General features: G+C 33.0%; 1 protein-coding gene across 6 annotated transcripts in view; it reads left to right on the forward strand.

Moving 5' to 3' along the window:
• sick (sickie) overlaps positions 1–19853 on the forward strand; it is a 175706-nt gene that overhangs the window by 75861 nt on the left and 79992 nt on the right. For all 6 annotated transcript variants that reach the window (XM_070652545.1, XM_070652540.1, XM_070652542.1 and 3 more), the window contains one exon: positions 1964–2169. In XM_070652545.1, the coding sequence (XP_070508646.1) occupies positions 1964–2169 (206 nt within the window). The remainder of the gene's footprint in view (positions 1–1963; positions 2170–19853) is intronic.

Below are 19853 nucleotides of genomic sequence, written 5' to 3' on the forward strand. Positions count from 1 at the left end.
AATGCATGTAAAGATTGCAAAAAGCCATAAATCATAAATCTGTATTCATAATACTTAAATATGGCAATTTATTACAAAATGATTTTTATGACTTTTTGAAATGCGCTTAAATGTGTATGCACAATTTTCTGAATTTGATTTCGTTTATGGAAGGAAATGTAATGAAACATCATAAGAGTTAGTCAGTGAAGAAGTATAAAAAATTTGCATAAAGAGGTAGATGGGAATATGAAGAGGAGTTTAAGGTTAAACGTTTTGGACATTTGGGTAGCTGAGCGCATTTGATATTTATTCAAATGATTGATAGCTGATGGGGTTGATTGATGATGATGTCACGAAATAATTGGGGATATTCGCTGTACGCTGTTCTTCCTCCTGGGTGGCAAAGCTTCATATGTGATCAAGGTAGAAGCCAGATGGAATTTAGGATCCGTATGAACTCATCTTCCTCCTTTGTATCATTCAAGACGTAAGTCATTAGCAACATAAGCATCCATAATCAAAATAAATCATCTAGTCATCCAGCCACAGTCAGTTTACAGCATACTCATTTTGCATAAAAATGCACTAAAATATTATTCAAAATCCCTCAACATATCGATATAAATGCTTAAGAGAAAGAAAAGAATTGCATGCGGAATTGAATTTGCATAAAGCAGCTGGTGCTGTTTAAGAAGAACAAAAAAAGAATGTATATCATTGCTACACATGCGGGACATTCAATCAAAAGGTATACGCGAGGTATTCAATACCTTGTGGCTCATTGCCGTTTATTTATACAATGACGTATATCTGTCATAATAATGGAAGTAATGTACACATGTATAGGAGTCATATTCATAAGAAAGATAAAAAGATTCATGAAGGAAATTGTCGACATTCTCCTCTACACCCAATTTCAAAAGAAAAGTATATTGAGTGACTTATGAGCTCTTTTCTTATGTATATCGCGATGAATTTGCACAAAATAAATGAATTCAGAAAGAGCTTAATGTCTCTTTTAATTCACAAACAAAAAAATGAAGTTAACACCGCATACAAAAAGTTCAATGTAGTCGGATGTTGAAAATAATTTTTCAGTAATTTTGTGAGGAACTGATTCATAAGTAATGTCCATTGAGAATTCTCAATGGGTTCAATTTGGGATATTGGGGTAACCTCAAAATTAAGTACACAACTGTGGATGCAATCTGTCTCTTTGGATGTCATTAATGGAGAAAGACACCAGGTATACGATGCAGAAAGTTGGAGGCACTACAATCCTAGTGTCATTAAATGTCGGGTATTGTGTTGTTTATGAGCATCATGCAAGTATTTAGAGATCAACTCTTGATGGGAATCAAATTCACTTCCTCTAGAAATGTTATTCGTCTGCTGTTTAGCTTCTCGACCTCATATTTGAGCCTTACCCGCACATTGATAAAAACCTAATACTATGAATACTAGTCCGAGCGGACACATCAGTGCCATGGGGCAACAGTCTGAAATTTTGGCTTATCACGTACATGCATGACAGTCGTATGACTCATGCCACGATATATATTAGAGCTCGAAGTCGACTTGAATTGTATGCAGAGTCTAATTGACTTGAGTCTATGCTTCCATGCAAAATCCAAGAAGACTTCGAACTCTACCTAATGCCTGAGACAAGTTGAAGATGCATGCTCAATGTTCTTTACTTTTCTCCAAATCTATTGACGTCACTAGAGAATGATTCCAATTTGCGTTGAAACGAGAAAATAAATAATTTATATACCGATTATTGTTAAACGACTAACAATGTTACGAAACCAATTTTCAACTGTGCTAATAATCTGCGATCTCTCACGTAAAAATTCCAGAGTACATACGAAAAAAAAATTCTTTAATTTTCCTCATGAAACCTTCATCATCATCATAATTTAAACGCTTCTCTGTATGGAGTTATTATTAAAATATGTTTTTGCCTTCCTTTTATTTGCAGTTTGATAATGTGGAAGCATGCCTAACAATTTTACGTCAGAACTGCGTGCCTGGAGTGGAAATTATTACAACAAATGATATCATCAGTGGACGGTTGAAAGCAATTTTATCATTGTTCTTTAGTTTAAGTCGTTTTAAGCAAGCATCCAAATTGAAAGCACCTGTGAGGCCCTTACATTCGCATGACATGATGCTCACCAAGGAAAGGTAAGTTGTGACTTTATTCTGTATTTTGAATATTTATTCTTCAATGCTACTGTCTAATGCTACTTTTAAAAATGTGGGCATTCTTGGCTACTCAATAACTTGATGAGTAGCAAGACTTTTGTGCTTATTACGGCATCTTCAGTTTGTAAATTCAACAATTTTATTGTAATTTGTGCTAGTTGCCACTTGGAGCGCTCTTAATTAATTTACAATTTTGTCTATTCGCCGCAAGAGGCGCTTAATGAGTTATGGAAGCTTGTGGAAATTTCAGAAAGAGGCACGACTGTCGAATCTACTCGATTATATTCATGAATCTTTTTTCCAGTAGATGGGCTACTGAGCTGCTCAATCTATTTGATAGGATATCTATTCTACTGGATATAATATTTTTACTACTCATAATATAGTTTGCTATATCTGCCGCTAGAGTTTTGTATTTTTGAAAACTCAGTTTATCCACTAGCGTTGGTACAGTTTTTGACTGTTTTGTGTCTGTACACTGTAACTTGATGAATCATTTTTAAAGAAATTCGGAAAGAGTTTTGCAAGAAAAAGAGGAAAATGAGATGGATTTCGTAATTAACTGCAAGACAGTGTCAGGATTTTAAAAATATTGTAGGCTTCTATTCCCTTTGTAGGCTACAGATACTAATCTCGTCAATGGTATGACTCGAATCCCACTACTAAATGAAGGTCTAGATTTGAGTGCGGATGCTTGGTGAACCTTCACTGTCATTAGCCCTAAGAAGCATATAAAGTGAAGCTCTGGAACTTTCAGTTCTAAATAGCTGAATTAGCGCAGTATAAGCTTACAATCACTTCACAGTATCCTAACAGAAATATTGCTCTTAACACTCTTGCTAATGAAGATAACATAGGAAGACCACACGACATACCAAAGGCGAAAAAAGTTGCTCCAGGCCTGCATGATGCTGAGTCCTGAAGCCATATAATGTGCCTTCCGGGCATAAAATAATTTATAGCATTGCCAAAAAATTTCTTAGAAGATTAAAACGACCAGACACTTTATTAACAGTTCCATAAGTCATGACTCATAATGAAGTTCTGAAAAATAAATCTTGATGAATTTTTAATAAATTCAACCACAAAATGGACAAGAGCAATCAATATCCATCCTTAGATATTTCAATTTTCCTTATATCTACCACAAAAAAAGTATAAAAGTTTAATTCATCATTGAGTGCACAATGGCAATCCAATCAATAAATATTTCCTCAAAAGATATAAAACCCCTTGATCCATTGAGCAATCATTTGCACAAAATTGCGTATCTCTAACACAAAAATGTTTCTGATAAACTTTAACAACATCCCCAACAGAAGCAGTTTGCGTATTGATTATTTTTTTTTTTGAAACAAACCGGGCGAAAATCAATCACATGCTGCCTTGCTCTTGCTCATTCAACTTGAAATATTGGCATCGAATTCCATACCGTAAACTGCTTGTTCCTTCCCTTCTTTCAAAGGTTTATCAATCATTTAGCGATCTTAACGAGAGTTTATTTATCATCATGATGTTGAACAAATGCTTGTGCGTTTTAAAGGAATAACAGGAGGAAATTGCCTTGCGGGCAACTTTACTTCCCTTTTTTTTGTTGAGTCTCGTGTCTTTCAATCTTTTCTTTTTTTTGGCAAATTGCATAAGATAAATGTTCCAATCAAATAATGCAAACATGAAACATTTGTGTCTATTCCCCCAAAATCGACCAATTTCTACTATTTTACAAATGATAAATGTTCATCTCAAAACTGCTGCTTTTTAAGGAAGTTGGAATAAGATCGAAAAGATATGACACGCGACACAGAAGTGAAAACGAAGATAGAACGAAGGAGCTTCTTAGGTAGGGAAGTTTATTAAATTATTCACGTCATTTGTCTCGTATTAAGTGGCAATGATGTAAGGGAGCAAGGCTAATATTAAGGATATGTTAAGGAACCTACACGAGCGTACTTGATGCTACTTCAAAGAAAATTTAAATTTTTGATGTAATTTTTGAAAATAGAAAATTAATCTTTAATCATATGCTAGCTTAGTGCCTAACCCTTACTGCTGTTTTAAATATGTAAATTACACCAAATTTTGAAGCTTGTTGCACTAAAAGGATTTATTTTCATAGTTCTATTATGTTACTACGTTGTTCACAATGTATCATATTTTATTATACATTCGCTTATTTTATTGAGCAAGTCACTGTCACATAGATAAAAAAAGATAGTAAGTAAGTAGATTCAAAAAATTGATTTATTTGTTTATTTACGGTCTCGTGTTTCGCATATAATTCTCAAGAGACATAGATGATATTTTTAGAATACAAAAATTTATGATGAAAACTCATTATTTTAGGTGACGGGATGGTTAGAGCGCATATTGTGTTGCGCAAGTGAACTTAAGTGATCAAGTTTCTATTAGACTTGGTTGCACATGGTTTCGAATAATGTCATCAGAATGCAATTTCTCTTTTAGAGATGATAATGGTGATTAGTTCCCTATTGATGCACTGTGAATCATAAGGCACTAATAAAGCAGTTGAGCAGATCCCTGTCCCTGAGTAGTGATTGGCTAAGATAGTGTTCCTCAAGCATATCTAGTGCACATTTTGTGTTTTGTCACTGGTGATGATACACTTGAAAGTGTCAAAATGACACATACTATCAAGAGGAGGGTATACTGATGGCACGTTGAAAAATTAAATTTGCCACAGCTTGTCGGTCAAGCATAATCTTCTAGTCCAAAAGCCTTCAGTCAATAAATCACCAAGAAACTTCTATTGACTGAGCCAAAATGTATTAAAATAAGCCCAATTATTGAAGTAAAACTAGCTAAAGATTCCATGTTCATCGTCATCGTAAAATCCACTACTTTGTAAATTTTACTGTTTCTCTTTTCTATTCTGTTTCTTATTTTTACGGAAGAATATTAAATGACACTAAAAATAGCAACAATTTTCTACTTCTGATACGCATTTATACATTCAGCATATCCAATTTGCTTCTTTTGATTTTCGACGAAATCCATTAAAATATTTCGATAAAATGTTTGTTAATTAATGAGAAGCGTAAAATGGGTTTACATAATCTTAATGTAAATATAGTCGTTCTTAATATCTAGTCATAATTTTTCTGTCACACACACAATGTTTTATTTCCCAAAAGGATTTCAATATCGATGTGGGTGCAAAGTGCTGGGAAAATGGAAATTTATTTCATCTTGTAAAATAACAGTAGCGATGCTACATACAACAACAACAACAACAACAAGCAGTGACTCTTTTCGACCCTTCTTAGTTTATCAATTTAGCAGATCATAACAATAACGTAGCGTGGAAAATTAATATGGGACATGTTCGATGGGAATGAAAGCAGCAAGCAGCAGCATTAACAACCCCTCTCGCAATGTGATCCCTTCTCTAAAAAATTATGATTGAAATTTTAAGTAACAGAGTCCATTAGTGACATCAATTTATATGTGCGTGCAGGAGAAGAAACACTAAAAAAATTTGATAGGGAACAAGGAATTGAAATAAAATTATGAATCATATTGTGTGATGAGCATTAATCGAGATTCATTGTGCAATAACGCAAGCAAGTACTTTCCTCTCCCTGCACTTTTTATTTCTAAAAATTTTCGTCTCTTTTGTTATATTAAATTCACTGATTTCGAATGTTTCAAGCAGCATTCATTGAAAAAAAATATAGTCGAATGAATATCACATCCAGCACCTCCTTTACTCTTTTTACATTCACATTGTTCTCTCAATGGACTGAATAAATGAACATTAGTGTGTGGCATACAAATCTAAACTTTACTGTTCCTGAATCTGTATGTATCAACTGACTTAGCAACATTGAAGTAACATTTGATATCAAAAATCTGCGTTTTATGGATGGAAAAAGAATGCAAGAGGAAATTTTTATTTTAAATTTCAATTTTACAACGATTTTATTTCTATAGCTTATCTGATACTATTGCATTTATATAGACTGCTAAGAAATGTAACGTGTGAACTGTGGACGGTGCAAAGGGATTGGAAGTTGAGGGGATTTTTCAAGTTTTTAAAAAAATTCTGAAAAAAACCGTTAAAATTTTTTTGAATTCTGAAAATAAACTGATTTAAATTTCAAATTGCCGTTAAAATCAGCATGATTTTGATTTAAAATGGCAATTTAAATTTGAAATGGTCGTTAAAAATGATCTGATTTAAATTTGAAATGGCCGTTTAAAAACATCATGATTTAAATTTGAAATGGTCGTTGAAAAATCATGATTTAAAGTTCAAATGGCCGTTAAAACTAAAATAATTTGAATTTTAAATGGCAGTTAAAACATCAAAAATTCCTTTAAAGCTTTAAATCAATTTAAGAATGGAATAAAACCTTAAATCGAAGAATAAACCTTATTGAAAAATGGAAAAATCCCCAAAAAAATGTTCAATGAACAGCAATTTCCGTCAATAATTCACACGAACACGCACATATCATCAATGGAAATAACGCTACAATATTTGAATAACAATTCCTAAGTTATCAATCCTCAGGCCGTGAAAAAAGAGTGAATAGAATTTTACAATATCCCAGATTCATTCGTAGACCATCTCTATGCTGAAGAAAGAAGAATAAATTCACAATGAAATGCGAGAACACGTTCATTCACTGTTAACTGTTCTTTTTATCGCCCACACAATTTTCATTTAAGTATCGAATTGCAATTGATTTTTTTTTTTTCGTATTACAAGACATCCGAGCAGGTAGCAATGCCCTTTAATGTAGATGAGAAATATAAAGTTAAAAGGCCCTTCCATTAATATGTCCTAATCAATTAGTCTCTTAATTAATAATACTTTTAAGTTCGGTTATGTTCATTAAGCTGATAAAAGCATTTAAAACATCTTTTTTTTTGCTTGCTTACTTCTTCTTCTTCCTTTCCGTACTCATTTTTATCTATTCAAACTTTTTATTATGTATAAACTTTCCTCTCTCTTCCTCTCCATGCCTTCTCAAATGATGCCATTCTTCTTCTTCTTCATCCTCTTTATTAACTGCTGTTGTTCATTCTTCTTCCACCCACGATGGATACGAGATATCTGGCTGGCACACAAAAAACACAGTGCAACAATGGGAAATGGTAGAAAGAACCGGTTTGATTAGTCGGTGTAGATAGGAATTGCCGGCTTGTTGTATGATAATTTATTGAGCCATTGTTATTGTAATTAAAGCAAGTTTTGTGTGTTTGCTTTTTGCGGTTTTATTGTAAATCCAATGAATCTTGATAGCGTTATTGGGAGGATGCGATATGTCGGTAGATGTCGATTGATAATTCTAATATTAAATCTGAATAGAAAAGGGGAATAGAATGAAGAATTGTTATCTCCGTAACTTATGTCTAGATACCTTTTTTTTTGAATATCATCTTCTCTAATGACTTTTTATTGTGCCGATCTGCGGCAATGGACAACTTTTCTAGGTCTAATGCTATGAATTTTGAGATAAAGTAACTGACCTTCATTTGATGATGCTACTTAAAAATCAATGAATGAGATAGTCATGTGGGATGATATGGAGAAGAAGAAGTCATTTCGCAACATTGCAGAAGCTGATTTGTTGCCACAGCTTCAATATTTTGACGTAATTTTCACACCTGATAGCTTGTATTTAAAGTATATATTAGATTCATTTATTGAGAATGTTCATGAATAAAATTGGATTTTTAAATGGTTTCAAGCTTTCTAGACTGTTAGATACTGCCTCAAAATCCGGCACTTGGCCGTAGTGACTCTGACTTGGTCCCGAATCCAGCGTGATTCTGGCGTGGTGTAGAATTTAATCCGAAATTAAATTGACTACGACATCAAGTTAGAGTCGTGCTAGTCAAAGATTTAATCTAAATCTGACACCAAGTCAAGGTCATGCTAGCCTGGGCTTTAAGTCGAATCTGACTCCAAGTTTGAGTCACACCAATTAGATATTAAGCCGAATCTGACGCCAAGTCAGAGTCATTCTAGTCTGGGACTTAAACTGAATCTGGTACTCAGTCAATGTCACTCCAGTCTGTGATTTGAACCAAATCTGGTACCAAGTCAGAGACAGGTCAACCTGGGATTTAAACCGAATCCGGTAACAAGTCAGTTACTAACCGATTTAATAATTTTAAGTCAATAGATACACATAAACGTTATTAATCAATAAACAAGACAAGTGCTAGCAAGCTGCTCCTGTTGACAATTCCGTTGCCATAGTCTTCAACGTTTCCAAGACTTGCTGTAATTACCATTCAAATAATATTCAATGTTGAACAAAAAATTTAAATAGAATCAAAAGACCATAAAATTTAAATGACACAAGCTGTAAAAGGGAAGTGAAAAATCCAATCAAAAATGTTCTTCATTTCCATTTTATCGATAAAAATGTATATCTCTAGAAAAAATGTTAAACTGTTTACAAATTGAAGGGGTTGAAAGATAAATGTAAAGTGTTAATTGGAACTGATTGCCTTTCTGATGTGACAAATTTCATTTCGTTCATAAAATTGGACAATTTTCGACCATTACTTGTCGTAATTAAATTCTCATTTCTTCCTCCTTCCGCTGTCTCGCCGGATCCCGTCATGAAGTCATGTATGATTAATTAAAGAGTAAAATCTGGCGCATTTATTGCAATTTAATTGTCTGACTGTCGCATGGAATCGAAATTATGAAGTGTAAATAAAAAAAATGGAACCTCTTTTGCGTCATATTGTGCATGTACAAGAATAAAAACAATTATCGGAGCTTCATTCACACCCACAATCCCGTGTGTCGTGTATGAAATGGTTAAATGGAGGGTTCTGTTGATCCAGTGGTGGGCAACCTGTTATTTTTCGAGGTACACCTTGATGCTAAGGCTCTAAAGGAAATAGACGGTTCATGGCACTTCCAAAGATTTATGTGCCGCGGCACAAAGGTTGTCCACCACTGAGTTATAAGGAGAAAGTCTTTCATAATCTTACAATAATTTTCACATAATGTTTCAATAAATTTCCAATTTCTGCTGTTTATTATTTTATTTCTGGTATTTAAGGAATAAGGACTACGGGATTTGTACAGATTGCATTCACAAACACACTCATAAGTAAATTTATTATTACCCTTTTAAATTTATGATCAGAGTGTGTCCTTCCTACAATTCAATTTTGTTCCCTACTTCTTTATTAAGAAAATATCCATCTCACCCTCTCATACTGTATGTCCACGGACACAATTGAACATATACATAAGCGAGCAACATTCCAAGAGAAATGGCAACAACATTGCATACATAGGAAGTTCATGTAGTCTTAAATCATTTGACTTATGTTTATTTTATTTTTTTTTCGTCTTGTCTGATGGAAACATTGAATTTTTAAAGGGCAAATAGCAAACAACATGACATCAGGCAATTCTCGAAATTTTTCCCTTTCGAAACTCAATCAACAAAAATTCTTGTTTGCGTGTTTTGTGAATGTTTTTAAAGCCATGAAAATATATTGAAGCGATTTGTATCCCCAAGAGGAACTGAAAAAATTCCAACAAACTTTCTTTTTACTTTTTTATCCTTTCCTTTAGTGGAAGTAAAGAAGAAAGTGTTCAGAAATTGAGAATATTTACATTTTAATATCCTTATTTTTTCATAACAATTGAAAAATAAAAATTTCTTGTGGTTTGGTAATGGCAATTCGATATGTGCTGCTTCTCTTGACTTTACTTGTGTCTGTACTTCTGTGGAATTAGCCAGAAAACTTGAAAAAAATTGATTTTGTCTGTTCAACGTTTTTCAAAAAATTGAGTTTGGCTTAAATTTTTGAAAAATTTCGTTGAAAATTTGAATATCTGAAAACCGTTAAATTTAAATTTTCAGTTTTTCATTCAAATCTTGTAGAAATTTTTAAAAATTATTTAATCGTTAAATTTCAATAATTCAAATTAATGCAACAAAGTGTCATTTTACTGCTTACCGTAGCCATCTTCAACCAAGTCATGATCTCAAATTTTTACAATTGCAAATAAAGAAATCACATCTCAATTTAGGGAATGGGAATTGTATTCATAAAATGAAATCATCAAAATGGCATTTCTGATGCTACAGACATTCATCTTTGATGATAAATCCCTTCAAATGCATGTATACATACAGAAAAAATAGAAATCAACAACAATTGGAACGGAACGAATGACTGAAGAGGATGTAAGGGAAGAGAAAAGGAGAAAAATCAATAAAATCTCCATTCAGCTGATGATTTACATGTTAGCATTTTTTTTTCCTGTTACTTCTTTCCCGTTGAGAATAAAAGAATTAATTTTCACACTGAATATCACCGCCTCTACCCATTTTACCTCGTGCTTATTCTTTTGTTTACAGTAAAAAATACAAAATTTTTGAATGGAATTGTTGCATGAGATGGAAATATAATTTTCATGTTTCCTTCACTTCCTTGCCCAAATAAATATATAGCGTAGACGAAAGTGAAGTAGAACATTTAAATAGCAAAAATAGTCCTCGGATGAAGCTCTACATGTACTGTTGTTACTGTGTAATGAAATAATTTTCATTCACATTGCGAGAGAAATGGAGACGAAATTCATCCATAACAGTGAAAGTTTTTCATTCATTTACATTTGTTGGGGATGAAGAGGGGTGTAGTTAGGGGAGGGGGGAGTCAATGTTGTTGCAAAGTCAGGGCAACTAGTGTTGTAGTTACAGATGTCTTATAATGTCATGACGATGACTTTTCTGATATAATTTTTGGAATGGACACTTGATCTCGCACAGATTGAGCAAAGTTTGACTTTACTTAGGAAGCTAAGTTACTTAGGTGAGCATTGTGCAATTCCTTGCCACATCGAAAACTTCAGATCTAGAGAATTGATTGAGAAATCGATTTATGGTAGGAATCGAACATACGTACTCACAAAAGAGTCGTACTTGTATCTAATCGGTTGCTCAACATCTCAGCCATAGAGGCCTTACTCTCGCAATGGCAGTTTTGTCTTTATATGACTCGATATCCTTGATTCTACTCTTTCAAGCATTCAATGTTAAGAATCGAAACAGAAGTCGTTGCCAACATGAGCTTTTTACAGCTTGGTAAGAACCGATTGAAATTTGTATGAAATGATATACTTCACAAGCGTCAGCAGAAAAAATTCCATGCAAATTTTAATCAGTTTTTAGCAAAGAGTTTCGCCTAATTTGCTAGAATTAGCTTTTCATGATGTCCATCTTAGTCAGAATCCTGGCTACATCTCTTCCAAATTGTTCATATTGTCGAGCACGAATGGAGTGAAAATTTTTTATTGCACGGGTTACACAAAGTAACAAAAAACATTTTTGGGGATATATTAACTAACTTATAGAAAATAGAAAGGCAAGCAAATGAGGAAAGGGGAGAGAGAAAGTAAAGCGTGTATGTGTGTCCATAAATTAATTTTCATTTAATTTTTTGGGGTAGTATAGCATCCATCCCTTCCATAAAAAGCTGTTACTAAATTTGTATATTTTCATCTCATTCCTCTTCACCAAACGCATTGTGTTTAACAAAGCTGAAAATCCACAAATGTAATCAAGAGCATGTTTCATTGCCCCCTGTTAATACTATGCCTTTTTTTTTGAGCACATCCATACTCATACATACCTAAATGAATCTCATATTCAGGTCCTTTTAATTTCATGCAAATTCCATAAAATGAACATTTTTTTATTTAAATAAGTAAACATGAAAGAGTGACAAAAATTGCGTAAAAACAATGCGACACACGTTCCCAAAACAATATTTCCTTGTGGAATAATAAATAATGTCAAAAAGATGGTGGAAGTGAGTTATAATCATAGAGAAGGAAACTCCAGGAATGAAGATAGGGAAGTGAAATTAGGAAATTTTACTAAAACACACGTTTTACGGATCAAAACAACTGGTAATGTTCCAATTGCATTAAAACAATATCATGAAGATAAGGTAAGGGATGCGATACAAAAAAATCAGTGGCAAAGAAAGTAATTTATGGTACATATTTATGCTTTTATGATTATGATAATGTCTATGCGACACAATAAACATTCATAGATACAACATGTCACATTGTTGCAATGTTTCAATGTTGCGCAACATAAAAAAACATTCTGTTGTTCAACATTCAAGATTGTTGTCGATTGTTGAACTCTTCAGTTTACGTTTATTCTTCTTAGAATCCACACGTGTCGCGTGCTATCGCGATGATATTTATTTATAGAGTTAAAGTTCCATAAAAAAATAATTTTTTAGAGAAAAAGTTTCATTGTCTCACAAAAATAATGTTTTAAAGTGTCGCGAAGTTTAAAGCTGTAATTAAGATACACGGGTGTTGTTCATGTAGAAAGGAATTAAACAATTCATTTATTCATGGAATATTCTTTACGCGCTTAGCTCTGTGGAATATAAATAAAAAATAAAAAAAAATCTATTTTGTTCGTTCGTAACCAAGGATTACCAATCATTCTATAGCACATTTTTGGATTATTTATGTGCTATATTTACTCAAGTGATTACGAGGCGGGAAGTGCGTTGAAGAGGAAAGTTTATGCCTGATGATAACAAAAAAAAAGTGGCATAAAAAAATAAGATTTGTGAAAAAAATGTAAAGAAGAAATGAGAAAAAAAAGTTTGAATTGTGCATGTAATTGTGTCTAATGTGAGAATTATCCTTTGTGAATCTACAAAGTGAATGTAAACAAGCTGGATACAGTTGAGATTAATCTTGAAAAATTCTTTTGCTCCTTCCTTTACTTACCGATTCCATTAAAATGTGTAAATGTTTACATTGTCAATTAATGGAAAATGTAGTTTTTTCCATCACACAATTTTCCACTTCACTATAGGACGTCATGAAACAGAAGCAATTTATGAAAATGTCATAAGCATGAGAGATTTCTTCTTGTATTGCCGCAATAGCTAGAAATGTTATTTTATTATTTTTTTCTTATGCAAAAAATACAAGTTGCGATGTATGAAATTTTGCTACATTAAATTCAGGTTAAGAAGCTAATGTGAAATTTGAGAACTTAAGCTGATTTATATTAGTTCCCATTAATTATTTTCTTGAGAATCTTATTACTATTTTTCATTGTCTTAAGACTTTATGGTGATGGATTTTAAAGGGAATCGAGCGAGGATTTAAAGTGAATTTTTTGTGAACTTGATGTGATTCTTAACTAGGAGTTTTTAATTCTGGAATTAAACTGTACTGAATTCTGGAATTGATTCCTGGATTATTTACAATTATATCCTGGGATCAAAACTCTGTTGTCTGTAAAAAATCATTGAAATTTTTTAATTGTTCAGATCTAGGAAATCCACAGTTGTGGGTGACAATTTTGCTTTCTCGAAATCCCGGTCCCGATAAATTTCCGAGATTTCTCCGGATATCCCGATAGCGAGAAAGCATAGTGGCAGTTAATAGAAAAATTAAAATTTAGCTATTCAGGTCTAAAAGATTCAAAAGCTTCGGATGTTATAATGTTACTCAGGATCAATGATAGTGAGGGCTCGTCAAACCTCTGCAACCTACACCTACAGTTTTTTATGAAAATAGGGTAACCACTTCTTTGACGACATTATAGCCTGTATTGCCTGGCTATAAAGGGAGACATTAAGTCGAATTTAGAGTGTATAAGATTCGAAAAAGGACATGTGACAAATTTCCAAAGGCGAGTTTCGAACTCATGATCCATAGGTTTGTGAGCAATGATTATATTCCCAAGAATGAACTCACCACGCCACCGAGTCACTTCGACTCAAATTGTGAAAGTTAGTTTATAATTGATATATTGTAATGAGTGAGAATCCGATAAATTATTCATGCCTAGTCTCGAACCTTCATATTATCTCAGAGTGTAATATTCAATTCACAATGTACAAAACGGCTAGCCACTCAGGCCACTCAAGCCACTTCGATATCAAATTTAAATGCCATAAATTTTAAATAAATCGTCGATGGTCAGCCGAGTGAAAATTGTGTTAAGCTATAAGACTGTATTAAATTGGCACCCAATAAATTTAATCAATTTATGACTTAAAGAAGAAGAAATCAAGGAAGTATAAAGTCGCAAAAAAAAAAATTGAGACATTTTTAATAACATGTACACTTATTGACTTCTTCAATTCCTCAGAACTTGGTCGATTTTATAAGGCAATTAACGACAATGTGCTAAAAATTTCAATTAGCTTATTACGAATATACATAATTAAATTATGATGTTTAATAAGATTAGTGCAGATTGTACAAAAATTACCTTGTAGCACCTTGTAGCATCTTAAATGTCACCGAGTCAGCTTTGTCTCAGGTGTTAATTTTGTTCATGCAAATTCCAACTGCAATTCGCTTCACTAACGGAATATTAAAATATACTTTTTTGCTACATCCAAAATTTGTCTTTTGTGTCAAAGCATGGAACATTTTAAATTCCTTTTCACATGCTTCTTAGCCTAGCACTAATAACACGCTAGAGCAGACGGTTGTAGGAAAATCATCAAATTTTCACTCTCTATCGTTTTTCATATTCTTTTTCTCATTTTTAAGTCTATACTCTATATTATTGTGAATATAAAGGAAGCGAGAAAATTTTCACATTGTTCTAATAAGCTGGAATGAAATATTTTTAAAGTTTCTTATGTAGCTTTATTATCTCATTCCATTTATTTATTTTATCCGCCTCGCGACAATATTATGCGAATATAAAGTAATGTAGAGGCACTTAAAAAAGCCTTTTTTATACCTTTTACACCTCATTCATAACAATACAAAGCAGTAAAAAGTTTTTAAGGTTGAAACAATACAAGAAAAACTTGTTCACGTTGTTTACAAGGAAAACAAATGAAAATTTAGTAAGGAAATCAATTTGAATTGGGTTTTAGGCGCTTATTGAGGAGTTGAGTATTGAATTGTATCTTTGTGTCTCAAAATTTAGATCATGTTACTAAATTAAATTCACATTTTACTAGAATATTGCTGGAATCTCTCGAGGTAAAGAAATTTTTGAGCCTGGTAATATAATACACTCGAAAAGCGCAATCCGGTATATGGATCAAAAATCTGGCCACATGTAAGCGTGGCTATGACTTGGTGCTAGAGTTAGGATCTATTAACTGACTTGTGCTATTCGGGATATAATTGGGAACATGAATTTTACATTACTTTACATTGATAAAGGGTTCGAAACTAATCCATAAAATCTTGCCATTAGTGTGATAGTTGTGGAGTTTCAGATTCAAACCCTTCCCTTTCAAATCATTTCCAAATTTTTACTGTTTCGTAAGATTAGTTACTTCAACTGGTTTATGAACAAGATCAACTTAAGATTGGAGCTCTGAACAACATTGAATATAGCAATAGGACATTCATAGCCCCTGGTGGAATAAAACAAGTTAGAATTAGATAATCAACTAAACATTAGGTTGCTATTGTCTAGTTCTAAAACGTATTTTGGTCCACAAGATAAAGGATAGTGGAAAGGACGGGAACATGAGCTTCAAGATTGTCTTACAATTTGAATCCTCATAGATTGAACCTAAGAGTATCAAATCCCTTTAGAAGCCGTATTTGGCAAAGAATAGGTTTTTGGAAATTTTATGACATAACCCCAAATTCCAATTCATGTCGAACAAAGATTGTAAATGACTCAAGTAACTTAATTGAAATCCCAAAGTGACAAACATTATTCCCCAAAATTGTGCTTAATATAAAGTCCCAGAAAAAAATGTCTGAGCACCAAAATGAATGAAAAGTGAATGAGAGATGGAGAGAACAAAAAAGACGGAGTATAATCCATTGTTTAAACGAGATTCGAAGGACTATTCATGTGTTACTTTTGTTTATATATACTTACACACTTGATACCAGATGATGATAATGTTTTAGGATATCAAAAATTGTTGGATATAGAACAAAACAAAAACAGTAGAGATAAAGAAGAAGAAGAAGTGGAAAAAAAATTAATTGCAGAGTCGTTTCTGTTATGTCCATAAAAGTTGTGTACGATTTGAAAAGTTTTTATCCCTGACTGCACAGGGAAATGTATATAAAAAGTATTAAAAAGGATAAAATTGGCATCATAATGGGACAAAAAGTGAGGAATCATTTTATAAAGCGCAATCATCAAGAAAATTCCCCATAAAGTCCCCTTTAATTACAATCATTTACGCTAAAAGCCTGCCTTAATTGAAATCATTTTCTCTTCCCTTTTTTTCTTCTTCTTCCTTTATTTCTTTTCATTCCTTGATTCTCTTCCCCCCCATTATTGCTATTATTGTGGAACCAACAAAGATGATGATTATGATGCGAATGTATCACAGTATGAAAATATTATGAGCACATCATGAACGCAATGCGCGAATATCATTTTTATGAAAATTGAATGAAAAATGTCTTTCATGAAAAATGTGAAAGCTTTCACTTTCGTTTCCGTTTTTTAGCGCATTTTCTGTATTGTGATTCATAGGCTCTATTATTTCTACTTTGCTCTATTTTACTGTGATACTGAATTTCCTTTACTAACGGATGTTGAACTAGGAATCATCTAAATATCGTAATTTGTGCGCTTTCCCGATCGGCACATATTGAAATGTTGCCACCACGGCGACGACTCGGTCGTATACTTAAAGCCAAGTGGCTGCCACTTGGCAATTTTCGTTGTTTTCGCCAAGTGGCAGCCACTTGGCTTTAAGTATACGACCGAGTCGTCGCCGTGGTGGCAACATTTCAATTTGTGCCGATCGGGTTTAGATGCACAGGTCTGCAGTTTTTTTCTGAGCCTAAAATGTTTCAAAAATGGCAGGACTCCAGTGTCTTGGAAACCCCTAGATTCAATCGGGACAATTTTAAGAACCCTAACAGCCAAATGGCACCATAAAGAATGAAAATGTACCCTGATGGGCTTGAAATTAAGGACGTATCAAGGAGCAGTTTCAAAAATGGAGAATTCACCTTCCTCCTTCTCAAAATCATGCGTTACAAACGTCAGTAATAAACCGGATTGTTTCCATTTGTGCTATAAAGACAAGTCCTTATTTCAAGCCTGAATTTAGCAAATCGGTAAATTGATCAAAACTGACTTGATGTCGTTTAATTTGAATTAGGTCACATGCCATAGTTACGACGATGGTCAAATATCAACTTGATATTCAAGTGACCTAATCCTACTCTAAACCACAGCTCGAAGTACGACTAAATCTCCTTTTCTGTCATAAGTACTCCTAACAGACAATGAGCATATTCATTTAAGCATGTGTGCTTATAAGTATACTCCTTGTCTATTCGGTTACGACATGAATAACCGGGAATAACCCGGGAAATTAACAGAAATTCGGACACAACTGCCATAAAATGCGCTATTGTCCATCATCAACACGAACATATTGCCATTTTTGTTTCAGTCCCAACCGTGATAAATATTTAGACTTTATGCTGATGAAATGCTAATGAAAATTAAGATTTTTTACTTTTGGCGCAAAGGCACGCTTCAAACATTTTCACAAATGGTGCTCGAAATTATACCATAGCGATATGCGATATGCTTAGACGATGACGAGGAAGCAAAAATATGTAGGAAATTTACTTCCACTTGTTTATAAAAGGCAATGAATAATTAAGTTTGAATTTCTTTCTTATTCCATGTTTCTCTTTTTCATTCTTATCGCTGTTGGTTCCTCCAAACGAAATATACAACAAGTAAAGAGAAATGGCCTTTTGTTGCCATCCGTAAGAATTTTTGGATGTCGACAATGTTAAGTAAAAGTTGATGCTTGTTCCTTTCCATGGAACTTGGCAATTATGAGTTTACAATGAGTTTTATGTATAAGCCTTAAAGCTGACTATTTGATGTGATTAAAGATTTGATTTTAATTAACATGAGAAATTCTTAAAACCTCGTGGTTTACTCAAAAGGATTCAATCATCCACGTGTTTCAATGAAATTTATTAAAAGAGTTGATAAAGGCAGAGATTAATGTGGCTGTGTAAAAACTTTGGCTATTTTTATGTTCAAGTTTTATGAAACTTTTCCGCAAGCTTTTCAGGAAAACTTTTTATGGCTTGATAACCGATTTTCATATTATTAGAGCTGACTTGCAGCTGACTTGGTAGTTTTTATTTGAGGATATTGTTTTCAGCTCGTAGATCTAATTAACTGAATCTATCTATAATTGTGATGAAGCCTTATTTATGGGTGGGCCATTTATTGATAATGAATGATTCGTAGGAATATGATAGGATACAATTGAGCACGGTCGATCATACTCATGAGACCCTTCGGGTTAGTTTATATGGCGATATAAATCTTAACTCTAAGATTCTATTAACCAAGAAGGCACACACCAGAACGGAGAACCGTTTTTCTTCGTCGTAAAATTCGTCATAATCCGCTTTCACGGAGCTGTTAGGGCAACTTCGCCTTAATACAGTTAATCCCTAGCGCCAAAATGGCAAGATTTTTGGACGATATTGCCAGAATTCGAATGCAAGATTTTTGCCCGAGAACGATTTTTGCCAGACTTTGCAAGATTTTCCATACATTGAAAATCCTTAACTGCACGACAATGCAAGAAAACAGCTATAAATCGGACCGATTTTTTTTATCGGTCCGATTTTTGCAAGATTTTGCCAGACAAATCGTTCATAACTTGATCAACTTGCATACAAGTTATGGACGATTTTTGCCAGATTTTGGACGATTTTGCAAGATTTTTAATTAAAAAATTTTAAAAATTATATTTTTCCATCTTTTTTTCTCTTTCTCATATACTTCACAAGCGTTTGAATCTTTTTAAAACCTTTTATACTCGTCCGATTTTTGCCAGATTATGCCAGATTTGTCTTGGGATTTGAACCTTGGATCGCATGTTTTGAAAATTGTTTGAAGTCCTACACTTTACCGCTGAGCTACCGCTATCTGAAATTATATAACTTTATGTATGGCAAAAGACATATATAAGTTACTAATGAATTTCAAGCATGAAATATAGTTATATTTTAAATATAACTTTTGAATTAAATTTATATTAGCCTTTTTTAAAAAATTTTCTTTTTAATTTTTAAAATATTTAGTTTAAGTGTATTTTATTCACATCGTATTCACATGTGAATGTATTGAATTTTTTTAGATTCAGAAGTTAATTTTTTAACGAATGGTAAATTACAGTAAGTTGTAATAAGTTTGTTTTTTAATTCTACATCATAATCTAGATGCAGAATTGAGATTAGTAGAGAGATTGCGAGGAAATTGTCAAATTCCCTTTATGAAATAATCAAATCATTTTGGATTTATAATCAAAAAAATTTAGTAACGAGAACAGAAATCTATACTTCTAGTTAATCTAGTAACACAAGTGTGCGGCATAATCTGGTAAAAATCAGAAAAATATAAATTATAAGATTTTCTAAAAATTCCAAAGAAAAAATCCAAAAAATATCTGGCAAAATCGTTCAAGAATCTTTCAATTTCGGTCCGATATTCAAAAGATTTTTTCATCAGATTTTTGCAAGATTTATCTTGCACAATCGGACCGAAAACTGCAAGATTTTTCGTACGTTTTCAAAGAAAATTTGTCTTGCAAATTCTGGCAAAAGTCGGACGTATAAGATTCGTCAGATTTTTGCCAGAAAATGCAAGATTTTTTTCTGGCAA

Source organism: Chironomus tepperi, unplaced genomic scaffold (assembly GCF_022539635.2).
Source record: "Chironomus tepperi strain 1889 unplaced genomic scaffold, CSIRO-AGI_Ctep_v1 contig_48, whole genome shotgun sequence".
Classification (NCBI taxonomy): Eukaryota; Metazoa; Arthropoda; class Insecta; order Diptera; family Chironomidae; genus Chironomus; species Chironomus tepperi.